At 38.8% G+C, this 13398-nt stretch overlaps 1 protein-coding gene across 4 annotated transcripts in view; it reads left to right on the forward strand.

Moving 5' to 3' along the window:
- PLA2G12B (phospholipase A2 group XIIB) overlaps nt 1-13398 on the forward strand; it is a 31164-nt gene that overhangs the window by 8569 nt on the left and 9197 nt on the right. Inside the window, exons 2-4 of one of the 4 annotated variants that reach the window (XM_036829333.1) lie at nt 2846-2934; nt 6174-6339; nt 11854-13268. In XM_036829333.1, coding sequence (XP_036685228.1) covers nt 2846-2934; nt 6174-6339; nt 11854-11975 — 377 coding nt within the window. In that variant the 3' untranslated portion in view covers nt 11976-13268. Of the gene's footprint in view, nt 1-2845; nt 2935-6173; nt 6340-11853; nt 13269-13398 lie in introns of those variants that run through there. The other 3 variants (XM_036829334.1, XM_036829335.1, XM_036829336.1) reach the window with 3 other exon arrangements.

Raw genomic sequence — 13398 nt, forward strand, 5'->3', positions numbered from 1 at the left:
CAATGCTGCTCTCTCGCTTTGTCCCAGCTTACCCTTCCCAGAAGTTGTAGTCTTTTATACTGTAATCTTGGAAGCAACATAGCTCCACTTCTGCCATATTCTGTTGATCACACAGACCAACCCTAGGACAATATACAAGGTTATGAATACCAGGAGATGGGGATCACTGAGGGCCATCTTGAAACACCATCATATACACATGTTGTACCACAGCAACAAATACCCAAACAGACTGTGGCAGAGACTGCTTATTGCCCCCCTTTTCTACATTCATAAGCCCTCTTCCCAACTTCCAGCAGGGCTCATGGCTGCCTCCATTGAAGAAAAACTTCATTTCCTAGCCCACCTTTGCAACTAGGTGTTGCCATTTGATTAAGGTCTGGCCAAAGGGAAGTAAGATGAAGGGATGTGTGTAACATTCTGGAGTGTGTTTATTAAAGAGAGGAGCTCTGACCTTTCCACCTCCTTCTTCCATCCTGCTGCTTGTAATATGGATGTGTTGGCTGAAGCTCCATCTTGGACCATGAGAGTCAGGGCTAAGTTCCAGGGCTGGTAGAGCTGAAGGCTAGAAGCAGCCTGGGTTCCAGAAAAGGTCAGATTTATCATTCCAGCCTTCTGAGCCTTAATTCTGGATCTTGATGAGATATCCTATCTTGTTTAAGCATCTGAATAATACAGTATTTGGAGGTATAATAAATATATGGAGAGGGCTTCCCTGGTGGTGCAGTGGTTGAGAGTCCGCCTGCCAATGCAGGGGACACGGGTTTGAGCCCTGGTCTGGGAAGATCCCACATGCCGCGGAGCAACTGGGCCCGTGAGCCACAACTACTGAGCTTGCGCGTCTGGAGCCTGTGCTCCGCAACAAGAGAGGCCGCGGTAGTGAGAGGCCCGCGCACTGCGGTGAAGAGTGGCCCCCACTCACCGCAACTAGAGAAAGCCCTCTCACAGAAACAAAGGCCCAACACAGCCAAAAATAAATAAAAATTAAAAAATATATATATGGAGAAAATTATAACTCTGTTGAAAGACATAAAGGAAGACCTAAGTAAATGGAAAGCTATATTAGGCCCATGTTTGGGAATTCAGAATATTATAAGAAAGTCAGTTGTCTCCAAATTAATCTATAACTTCAATGTATTTTAAATAAAAATCCTCATTTCATCTCTTGTAGACATAATCTACATGTCTCATATAGACTAATTTGACTCTCAAATTCATATGCAAGAGTAAAAGTCCAAGAGTAATGAAGGCAGTTTTTAAGAATAATAAGGAGGGAGGGCTCTAAAGCATAGACTTCGTACCTAAAAATTAAAACAGAAAGATGGGGTGCAAAGGGGCTTCAACTGTACTTACACCATTTAATTAAACAGAAGAAATATTTACAGCACATTTGGCAAGTTAACATTCATTGTGTTTGTGTAGTGGGTACATGGGTATTTGTTTCTTTGACTTCAGTTTTGAAATATTTCATAATACAAAATAATTGAAAATAAAATACCTAGCAGGAGAAGACTAAAGAAAAGAAAGAGGAAATGCCATATGTCTCACTTGGAGGATTAATTCTTAGCTTATTTCCTCCGTCTTTTGTTATGTCTTGCATCTCCTACATAAGGCAAAGGAACTGGGGAAAGAACGTGGGCTTTGGAGACAAACAGGATATCTGGATTTATATCCCAATTCCCCCCACTTTCTATATGACTCAGGCAAGTCACAAAACCTCTTAGCCCCATATTCCTTGTCTGGATAATGGGATAAAAATACTCACTGCAGATGACTGTCCTGAGGTCATCTCAGGTCAAGGTTATCTTTATCTATAATGACTACCCTTGACACACTGACAAAGCTTCTCTGTATGTATTTGCAAGATTATAAAATTACCCAAAAGCCATGTAGGAGAAACCAAGAAATCCAAAGCTTTTCAGATAGTTTCGCCTTAGTTCTGTGACACAGATACCTAAAATGTTTCATTGGGGTGTTTTCTTTGCCCTTTGGTAAACAATGCTTTGTCTGCATTTATGGAATCTTGCAAAATTTCCTTCACGTTATTCTAAAAAAGTTTGTGGTACTGTTTTAATTCTGATCCCTTAAGTGTATGATCAGGTCTTTGTGCATAGTATGTGGTCTTACAGTGGATAAAAGAATGAGAAACCTTGAGTTTTAGTTTGGTTTTGCCACAGACCTTATCTTCAAGGTCATGCATGTAAGAAACATTAGAATTGTTAGTAAATAAGTGCTCATAAAATTCTTCAATATTAGGAGAAAAATGCCAACCTGGTCTGAAGGTTATTACTCTTTTATGATATCATCATAATCATCATCACCACCTAATTTAAGTCTGGTGAGGAGCAGTGACTTTTTCTTTTAATTTAAAAAAAAATTTTTATTTATTTATTTTATTTTCGGCTGTGTTGGGTCTTTGCTGCTGCGCGCGGGCTTTCTCTAGTTGCGGCGAGTGGGGGCTACTCTTTGTAGCAGTGCGCGGGCTTCTCATTGCAGTGGCTTCTCTTGTTGCAGAGCACGGGCTCTAGGTGTGTGGGCTTCAGTAGTTGCGACATGCAGGCTCAGTAGTTATGATTCGCGGGCTCTAGAGTGCAGGCTCAGTAGTTGTGGCACACGGGCTTAGTTGCTCCGCAGCACGTGGGATCTTCCCGGACCAGGGATTGAACCTGTGTCCCTTGCATTGGCTGGTGGATTCTTCACTGCGCCACCAGGGAAGTCCCAGGAGCACTGACTTTTAAAGGAAAAACTGAACATGCTTTTTAGATCATTTTTATTTGATGAATGTTCCCAAATGCTTAATTTCTAAACATTTCTTCCCGCTTCTTTCCTCTCTTTCCTCTGCTAGGAAAGGCACCAATGCCCAGACCTGGATACAAGCCTCAGGAGCCCAACGGCTGCAGTTCCTATTTCCTGGGTCTCAAGGTACCAGAAAGTGTATGTACACCACCATTGTTTTCTTAGGTGATTGGTTTTAACTAAAACTAATCCAAGAGTTACCACTGATGGAACTCAACACTTATGGAATATGATTGAGAAATACGATTAGTATTTTAAATTGGATACAGAGAAAGGGAGATAATTTTCAAGGAAAGTTTCTGATTTCCTTTTCTCAGAGGCAGCTATCCCCCAGATAAGCCGTTGTGTAGTGAACTCTGAAAGCACCAATGCAAATATCAGCTGAGCCTTAGTGAACCAAACATAACTTAATTTGAAATACATCTGACAAGTTTGACTTATTTAAATTGGTGAGACTTTCCAGTGATGTACTGGAGCAAACTGGTACTGACCAGTACCAGTGAGGGCTGATTGCTGTATCCTCAGCACTTTTGCAAGCGGCTGACTTGGTGACGGTACCATCCAACCAACTATGTTTGGAGTATTAACATCATAGAAACCGGCAAACACACCTCCACCCATCCACATGCCCACACACACAACCAGCCACTGGCTAAACATTTATCATTTTGCCTCTGACCGTTTCTCAAACTGTCGACTTCCTCTAAAAACAAGGAATAATTAATTTCTTTTAAGACCCCTTGGAAGCCCTTTTACCTTTTTCACTTTAGAAAAGAGGTTTCATGTAAAATGTAGGTAGAAGGATTTCATATCTAAAATCATAGTTTAGCTATGTCTTTAGTTGGTGTCTTAATCAGGCTAAACGTCACTTTTCTGCTGGTTCAAAAGCTTTTGTAGTAATTTTCTAAGCAGCATAATGTTTATTCTTCTAACTAAAATGCTGCTCACCCATGTGGCATTTTTGTGCAAATTGAAAAAAAGTTCCCTTTCCTCAAGATGGTTTTCTTCCATTTGTCAGAAACTAAGCTTAATATACTGATTTTGTAAGAAAAGGAAATGCCTGCCACTGGCTGGATATTTTTCTTAATAAATATATAAATCTATGATGTCTTGTGGGAAGGTGCACCCTTAGATATGACACTCTTGTTCACTGCACAACCTGCACAGCTGTATGCCTAACCTGGTCCACAATCATCAATATGTGAATGGACACAGAAGAAAGACAATCCTTCCAAACATACATTAGAGAAACAATGTATTTTTGGCTAATATCTTTTACTTGATATCAATTTAGTAGCTAAGGAAGTGGTATGCACTCTATTTTGGGAGTAATGTCATTTTGTTTACTGGTACAAATATTATTTAGAACTAGTTCAAGAATTTCCAATTGAGTTGAATTGAATGATAGCCACTATACTCATCTAATTCTGTTACCTCTGTTGTGATGTATTCTTAGGTTTAGGGGTGAGGTGCAAGCAAAGTAGTTTGCTTCAGGTATCAGATGATGGGAATTTACCCAGAATTGCTGAGTCCAGGCCTTTGCCTAGTCTAAAGAGTTAGATTATCTCTTAATGTAATAAGGCTTTGTTTTGGTTTTTGCTTAAAAGGGCATTTTAAACTACCAAAGTCCATATTCTGCTCTAGGTGGTCTTGTAGTAAAAGTTCAAACAAGAGAACACTTAAGGAGACCCAAGAGGAAAGGATCTATGATAGCTGGTTAATCAATCCCCACCCATACCTCAAAACCAGATTTTCACAGCTTCCACCCAAGTCCAAGTCTATATTATGAGAAGAACTGCAAAAGATCCATGTCTATGGAAGCAACCTAAGTGTCCATTGACAGATGAATGGATAAAGAAGATGTGGCACATATATACAATGGAATATTACTCAGCCATAAAAAGAAACGAAATTGAGTTATCTGTAGTGAGGTGGATGGACCTAGAGTCTGTCATACAGAGTGAAGTAAGTTAGAAAGAGAAAAACAAATACTGTATGCTAACACATATACATGGAATTAAAAAAAAAAAAAGAACCTAGGGGCAGGACAGGAGTAAATATGCAGACCTACTAGAGAGTGGACTTGAGGACACGGGGAGGGGGAAGGGTAAGCTGGGACGAAGTGAGAGAGTGGCATGGACATATATACACTACCAAATGTAAAACCGATAGCTAGTGGGAAGCAGCCGCAGAGCACAGGGAGATCAGCTCGGTGCTTTGTGACCACCTAGAGGGGTGGGATAGGGAGGGAGGGAGGGAGACGCAAGACAGAAGAGATATGGGGATATATGTATATGTATAGCTGACTCACTTTGTTATACAGCAGAAACTAACACAACTTTGTAAAGCAATTATACTCCAATAAAGATGTTAAAAAAAAAATGATCCATGTCTAAACTCACCCTGTTCTCATCTGTTTTACAAACCACAGAATGATTACTCCTCTTTAATCACTTATTGTATCATGTCCCTTCCTTCCTCAAGAGTCTTTATCAAATCTAACTTGCTATTTTGGATGTCAAGGCCATCTATCAACTTGCCTTTCTCCTTAATAAATCACCCTGCTAAGACCCTTGAAAGACTAAACAAACTAATTGACTTGCTCATATATGATTTGCTCATTATTTCCTTTCTTTATCTGCTGTATCTTAAGTCTACCATCATCTCTAATAATCCTCTCAAAAACACTCCTGGTTGATAACTCTATATGTGGCAGTCTATGAACTTAGTTTATGACACATTTGTAATTGTTTATAGGATGCTTTATAAATGTGTGTGTGTGTGTGTGTGTGTGTGTGTGTGTGTGTGTGTGTGTGTGTGTTACATTGTTGTTTGATCATAGTCCCCTTGTGGTCAGGAACTATGTTCTATCCCCACTCTACTCCTCAACACATACAAACACATATACACATACTTAAAACAGTGCTGCATGGGATGGATCCCTGATAAATGCTGGTGACCTCTTCATGAACTGAGGCTTAATTTTTCATACTTCTGAGCCTTGGAATCTTTTGTTTAAACAAAATCTCATATAGCATAGGTTTTAGTTGAATTTGCAAGTCTTGAAGCTATGCCCTCTTGCCTAACTTTCTGATTTCTATGTTTAGCACTATAGTGGCCTGTGAATTTGAAAATTACTAAACCCTAAAAGAAAAAGAAGTGGGCCATTCAAAGTTATTAAACTAATAACTAGATCATGATCAAAACTTAGCATCCTGTGACTGTCAACCTGATGTATTCTTTCCAGTCATCGGTGCTTCTGAATTGATCTGAATCTGTAACAGGAATTTGAGAACAAGGTAGGCAAGGTTGCCTAAGGTCCTTGGTCTAAACGTGGCATTTTCTTCCTTCACTTTTCTTCCTTCACTTTTCCTCAGATGGACTTGGGCATTCCAGCAATGACCAAGTGTTGCAACCAGCTGGACGTCTGTTATGACACTTGCGGTGCCAACAAGTATCGCTGTGATGCAAAATTCCGATGGTGTCTCCACTCTATCTGCTCTGACCTTAAGCGGAGTCTGGGCTTTGTCTCCAACGTAGAAGGTAGGAATCTTAAGTGCATCTACCCGTGAGCAGGGACTTTTGTTCCTGTTTTCACACAGAAATGTAGCCAGAGCCTTTTTACTCAAAGAGACTCAGAGCTCACTGATCTTTCTTTATAGAACTCTGTGACCAATGCAAGCAAGGGGGAAGGAAGATTCTGGGCAATCCTTCACTTAAGTTCTTGCTGTCCTGCCCAGGACCTGCTGGCACCACTCCTGATGGACAGGGCCATACCAAAGCCTTCCCAGAGAAATAAAAATCTATCCTCTAAGGACAGAGCAAGAGTTGCCCAACTGGCTTTCGTTATCCATTCCACTGTTAAATAATTTTCCATATCAGGAATTATTCTGTATAGGACTACGTGGTTGGGTTTAAGCCTTTTTTTTTTTTTCCTTATTTTGTTCTCATCAGGGAAATAATTTTAATTTAAAAATCTATCTTTTTTGTGTAAAGGTCTCTATATCTTTGAGGATAATTATTTTCAAACAACTGCTTACCTACCTAATTTCTAGCACTGATTCTGTAATTTCTTTTTCCTAATTTACCTTAGGAAAAGTTGTAATCCTTTAGTTTCTGAAGCCCGAACATTACATCCAGGTATTAGCATTGTATATTTTTAGATAGTGAAGTTTGAAATTCAGGCTTATGAAGAGCTGGCCCCACGCCACCGTGAAAGTCAGCCGCAGGAAGAATCTCGGATCTTGTTATAGATCAATGTCTAGAGTGTCGTCCTGAAGTGAATGTGGGAGGGCTTGAAAATATGAATAATTAATTAGGCCCTGTAAAAGGGAGTATCAATCTATCTGTACCTACAAAAGGTGAAAAAGTGCCTGCTGCTAATCTAGGGTCAGGTCAAGTTACTCCCTCCAAGCAACATCCTATTGATTCTTTCTCCTAAATATCTCTTTGATATATCACTTGCCTGGTTACTACAGATTAACCCAATCTCTGGGTCCCATCCAATCTATTGACCCCATAGAAACCAGGTATATTTTCATACCAGACGAATCTGATCATCTCCACCCTCCGTGTAAGTCCTTCAATAGGTTCCTCTTCCTAAGGATTAAATCCAAGTCCTTAGCATGACATTCATAGCCCTTTCTGATTCAGTCTTAGCCTACCTCTCCAGCATCATCTTGCTTATTTCTGATTTCTTTCCTGACTTCTGCTATTCCAAACTATGTGGGTTGATGGCGCAAATTTTTCTGCCTCTTCAGTTCCCTCTGCTTGAAATACTCTGATCATTCATTTTTTTGTTGTTGTTCAGTTTTATTGACATATAACTCACATACTATACAATTCAACCATTTAAATGCTTTTTAAAATATGTTCACAGAGTTATGCAATCAGCCCCACAATTAACTTTAGAACATTTTCATCACTCCAAAAAGAAACTCTAGAGCCATTAGCAGTCCCACTACATCGTTCCCCTGGCTAGCTCTAGGCAACCATTAGTCTGCTTTCTACCTCTATAAATTTGCCTATTCTGGACAATTCATATAAATGGTATCATAAAATATGTGGTCTTCTGTGACTGGATTCTTTCACTTGGCAAGGTTTATCCATATTGTAGCATGTATCAGTATTTCATTCCTTTTTATTGCCGAATAACATTCCATTGTATGGATATAATATGTTTTCTTTATCCATTCATCAATTGATGGACATTTGGGTTGTTTCCACTTTTGGGCTATTATGAATAATTCTGGTATGAACATTTATGTACAAGTTTTTATGGTGACATGTTTTCATTTCTCTTGGATATATATCTAGGAGGGGAATTTCTGGGTTATATGGTAATTTTATGATAAACTGATTTCCAAAACAGCTATACCATTTCACATTCCCACCAGCAATGTATTATGGTTCCAATTTCCCCACATCCTTGCCAACACTTGTTATTATCTATCTTATTACAGACCCTAGTGGGTGTGAAGTTATATCTCATTGTGGTTTTGATTTGCATTTCCCTGATGGCTAATGATGTTGAGCATCTTTTTATGTGCTTATTGGCCATTAAATAACTGCTTCGGAGAGATGTCTATTCATTTGCCCCCTTTTAAATTGGGTTATTTATCTTTTTATTATTGAGTCATAAGACTTCTTGTATATATTCTGGATGCAAATCTTTTATCAGGTATATGACTTGCAAATGTTTTCTCTCATTTTATGAGTTGATTTTTCACTTTCTTGATGATATAATTTTCAGCCCAAAAGTTTTACATTTTGATTGAGTACATTTTATCCTTTTAAAAAATTTTTCTTGTACTTTTGGTGTCATATGTAAAAAGGCTTAGCCTAACTCAAGGTCAAAGATTTACTCCTAAGTTTTCTTCTAAGAGTTTTGTTTTAGCTCATATATTTAGACCTATGATACATTTTAGTTAATTTTTGTGTAAGAAAGGGGTCCAACTTCATTCTTTTGTATGTGGACATACACCATTTGTTGAAAAAGACTATTCTTTCCCACATTTGTTCCTGCACCATTTGTTGAAAGAGACTATTCTTTCCCACAATAAATTGTCTTTGCATCCTTGCCAAAAATCAATTTGCCATAATTGCAGTGTTTATTTCTAGACTTTCAATTCTATTCCATTGATCTATGCCAGTACCACACTGTTCCTATTATTGTAATTTCGTAGTAAATTTTGAAATCAGGAAGTGTCCTTCAACTTTGTTCTTTTTCAAGATTTCTTCAGATATTCTGGATCTCTTGCATTTCCATATGAATTTTAGGTTCAGCTTGTCAATTTCTTCAAGAAATGGCAGGTGGAATTTTGATAGGACTTTTGTTGACTCTGTAAATCCATTTGAGGAGTATTGCCATCTTTTTTTTTTTAAGATTTATTTATTATTTATTTTATTTATTTTTGGCTGCTTTGGGTCTTAGTTGCAGCACACGGGATCTTTGTTGAGGCATGCGGGATCTTTCATTGCAGCGCGTGGGCTCTTTGTCATGGTGTGCAGGCTTCTCTCTAGTTGTGGCGTGCGGGTTTTCTCATCTCTAGTTGTGGCGCGCAGGCTCCAGGGCACATGGGCTCTGTAGTTGTGGTGCACGAGTTCCAGAGCATGTGGGCTCTGTAGTTTGCAGCATGCAGGCTCTCTAGTTGAGGTGTGCGAGCTCAGTAGTTGTGGTGCGTGGGCTTAGGTGCCCTGCAGCCTGTGGGATCTTAGTTCCCTGACCAGGGCTCGAACCCGTGTCCCCTGCATTGTAAGGTGGATTCTTTTGCACTGGACCACCAGGGAAATCCCGAGGAGTATTGCCATCTTAACAAAATTATGTTTTCTGATCGATGAACATGAATGTCTTTCCACTTATTTGGGTCTTCTTTAATTTCTTTCAACAATGTTTTATAGTTTTCAGAGCACAGGTCTTATACTCCTTTGTTTAGTTTGTTCCTAAGTATTTTATCCTTTCTGATGCTTTTTTTTCTTTTTTTTCCTGATATTTGTGACTTTATTCTTCCATTTGAAATAGCACTTGATAAGAAGACTTATGGATAGCTTTCTGACTTTACTAATGATGTACTGTGTGAAATTGAGTAAGCTACAAATCTTTACACTTTAGTGTGTTATACATTAACTAAAACTAACATCAATCTCAGAGGGAAATCATATATATGTAGAAATCTACAAATAATGTATAAAATTATGCATTATAAAAGCAACATTAGGCCTTTAGACCGTGTTGTGTCTTTGTTGCTGCATGCAGGCTTTCTCTAGTTGCAGCAAGTGGGGGCTACTCTTCATTGCAGTGCGCATGCTTCTCATTGCAGTGGCTTCTCTTGTTGCAGAGCATGGGCTCTAGGCATGCGAGCTCCAATAGTTGCAGCATGCAGGCTCAGTAGTTGTGGCACAAGGGCTTAGTTGCTCCACAGCATGTGGGATCTTCCTGGACCAGGGATCGAACCTGTGTCCCCTGCATTGGCAGGCGGATTCTTAACCACTGTGCCACCAGGGAAATCCCTTGATGCTATTATAAAGGGAATTGTTTTCTTAATTGTATTTTCAGATAATTTGCTGATAATGTATACAACTACAATTGATTTTTGTATACTGATCTTTTATCTTGCAACCTTACTGAACTCATTTATTAGTTCCAATAAATTTTTAGTAGATTCCTTAGGCTTTTCTGTACACAAGATAATGTCATCTGCATATTGTCTTCCTTTTCAATTTAGATGCCTTTTATTTCTTTCTCTTGCCAATTGCCCTGGCTAGAACTTCTAGTACAGTATTGAATAGAAGTGGTGAGAACAATGTGGAGATTAAACAACATGCTACTGAACAACCAATATGCCAAAGAAGAAATCAGAAGAGAATATAACACACCAAGGCTTATGAGATGCAATAAAAGCAGTCCTAAGAGGGAAGTTTATAACAATAAATGTCAACATCAAAAAAAAGAAGGATCTCACATCAACAACCTAACTTTATACCTCAAAGAACTAGAAAAAGAAAAGCAAATGAAGCCCGAAGTTTGTAGAAGGAAGGGAATAAGAAAGATCAGAGTGGAAATAAATGAAATAGAGACTAAAAGGACAATAGAAAAGATCAATTAAACTGAGAGCTGTTTTTTAAAATAGTTAAAAAAAAAAAGAGGATGCAAATAAATAAAATCAGAGATGAAAGAGGAAACATTAAAACTAATATCACAGAAATACAAAGAACCATAAAAGACTACCATGAAAAATTATACACCAAGTTAGACAGCCTAGAAGAAATGGATAAATTCCTAGAAACATACAACCTACCAAGAATGAATCATGAGGAAATAGAAAATCTTATCAGAACTGTTACTAGTAAGGAGATTGAATCAGTAATCAAAAATCTCCCAACAAACAAAAAGTTAGGACCAGGGGGCTTCACTTTTGAAGTGGCTTCAACATTCAAAAAAGAATTAATCAGCCATTTAAATGGCTTCAACATTTAAAGAAGAATTAATACCAATCCTTCTTTCAAAAAGTAGAAGAGGAGGGAACACTTCCAAAGACATTTTAAGAGGCCAGCACTACCCTATTCCAAAACCAGATTAAGGACACCACAAGAAAATAAAATTACAGGCCAATATCCCTGATGAATACAGATGCAAAAATCCTCCACGAAATATTAGCAACCTGGTTATTCATCCCACACTTGAATAGGGAAAGCTATAGGAAACATAGTAGTGTTATTTGAGGGAGTATTCTGAAAAAAAAAAAAAAAGGTAAATTTTCCATGGAGTGAGCACAGTGATGTGGGGCATTCTGATTGCTAATCATGGTATCTACCTGGAGGCCCGTAAAAGGAGGGCATCCCAAAGTGTGTTCTGCTTTACTAGATTGGATAGAAGCTCCTCTGAAAAAGCTTCTCTTAAATCTATTTTTTCATTTAAATTCTGTATTTGGATCACTGCCTCTACTTTCCTCTGGGTATCATGTTATCCTTGGAAATACGCTGCCTCTTCGAAATTACTCAGACTACTTGGGGTAGTCTTGTATATTAACCTTTCTATTTCTCTTAATCTTTTTCAAGTAGCCTGTGATTCTCTGGCTGATACTGTGTTCAACACTGTCTGGACCTTGGGCTGCCGGCCCTTTATGAACAGTCAGCGGGCAGCCTGCATCTGTGCAGAAGAGGAGAAAGAAGACTTATGAGGAAGAGGTGATTCCTTTCCCGTTTTGAGTGACACCACAGCCGTCAGTCTGGGAGATGGTAGTACGGCAGATGTGTCTCATTCTTTTTTCCAAAAGTTTGGATACCGCAAAGCAGGAGAAAGGAAACACCATTCTACAGCTGAAAAGTGAGTCATCGTTTGAGGAGAATTGGAAAAAAGACATGGAGTGATTTGAAGACTACGCTTCACTTTAACACTGGTCTCCCCAACCAAGACATATTTGCCCGGAAATTCAGTTCTTAGTTTAAAGACTAAAACACCAGGATTCCTGGAATTAATAATTATATTCATAAGTGAAATTTTGGAGAGTCCAACCATTTGGGAGGCAATGACTTTCCTCTGGTCCATGTTTCAGTTGCCAGTAGGCATCTCACATTTAATAAAGTGTACTTTTTAGAAAATTTGAAAAGAGATGAATGAATTCCATTATCACCAATATGCTTCCATTTCACTTAGAGAAGAGAACAGAACCCAACCTGGTAAGTTCCATCAATGATAACAGTTATTCCCACTGGTGCTGAAGAGATAAGAACAAGGCAAGGTCAGAGGCTTACCTGATTAAAACCAACGGAGGTAGAGGTCCGATGGCATTAGGCCTCTAAGGTTCCATTTTTTTTTCCTTCTTTGAACTATTCCTGTTGAAATTCCCAATTACTAAGCGGTATTAGTGTCCTGTTAACATCTGAGAAGCCCTCGGTAAAAACTGCCACTGAAGACAGCTAGGAAAATCCCTGAAAACTGAGGGGAGTGAGAGACTGAGGGCCATTCCCTAAACTATGGTTCTCAGCCCTGATTGCAGATTAGAGTCACCTGAGGAGCATTAAAAAAACCAAAGAATCTCTGTGGGGTGTGGTACCTAGTATTTGTATTTTAAAAACACTCCCCAGTGATTCTGATGCACCTGTGAGGCCTGAGGGCCACTAAAGTCAGGGATTGACAAATGAAGGCCCATGGGCCAGATCAGGCCCAACACCTGTTTTGGTAAAGTTTTACTGGAAAGCAGCCAGGCTCACATTTGTTTACGGCTGTTCCTGTGCTAGGACAACAGAGTTGAGTAGTTGTGACAGGGCCTGTATGGCCCAGGAAGCCTAAACTGTTACCCTTTGGCCCTTTACAGAAAAAGTTTGCCAACCTTTGATCTACATCATTTTCTCCTTTCCCTTCCTTTTGTTAATTAATTTCACTGGTTCCAATACGATGTGTTTGTTGCAGTTGTTTCTAAAAAAAAAAAAAGAAGAAAAACTGTTTTCTGATCTTATGTAAAGCCATAAAATGAATTGGCATATTAAGAAAGCAGATTTAACTGCAGATAACATTAATCTCTGTGGTTTAGGATATTTATCTCAATAAAATTTATTAAGCACCTACAAAATAGAGTATGGTATAGTTTTATACCTTTTTCT

Source organism: Balaenoptera musculus, chromosome 16 (genome assembly GCF_009873245.2).
Source record: "Balaenoptera musculus isolate JJ_BM4_2016_0621 chromosome 16, mBalMus1.pri.v3, whole genome shotgun sequence".
Classification (NCBI taxonomy): domain Eukaryota; kingdom Metazoa; phylum Chordata; class Mammalia; order Artiodactyla; family Balaenopteridae; genus Balaenoptera; species Balaenoptera musculus.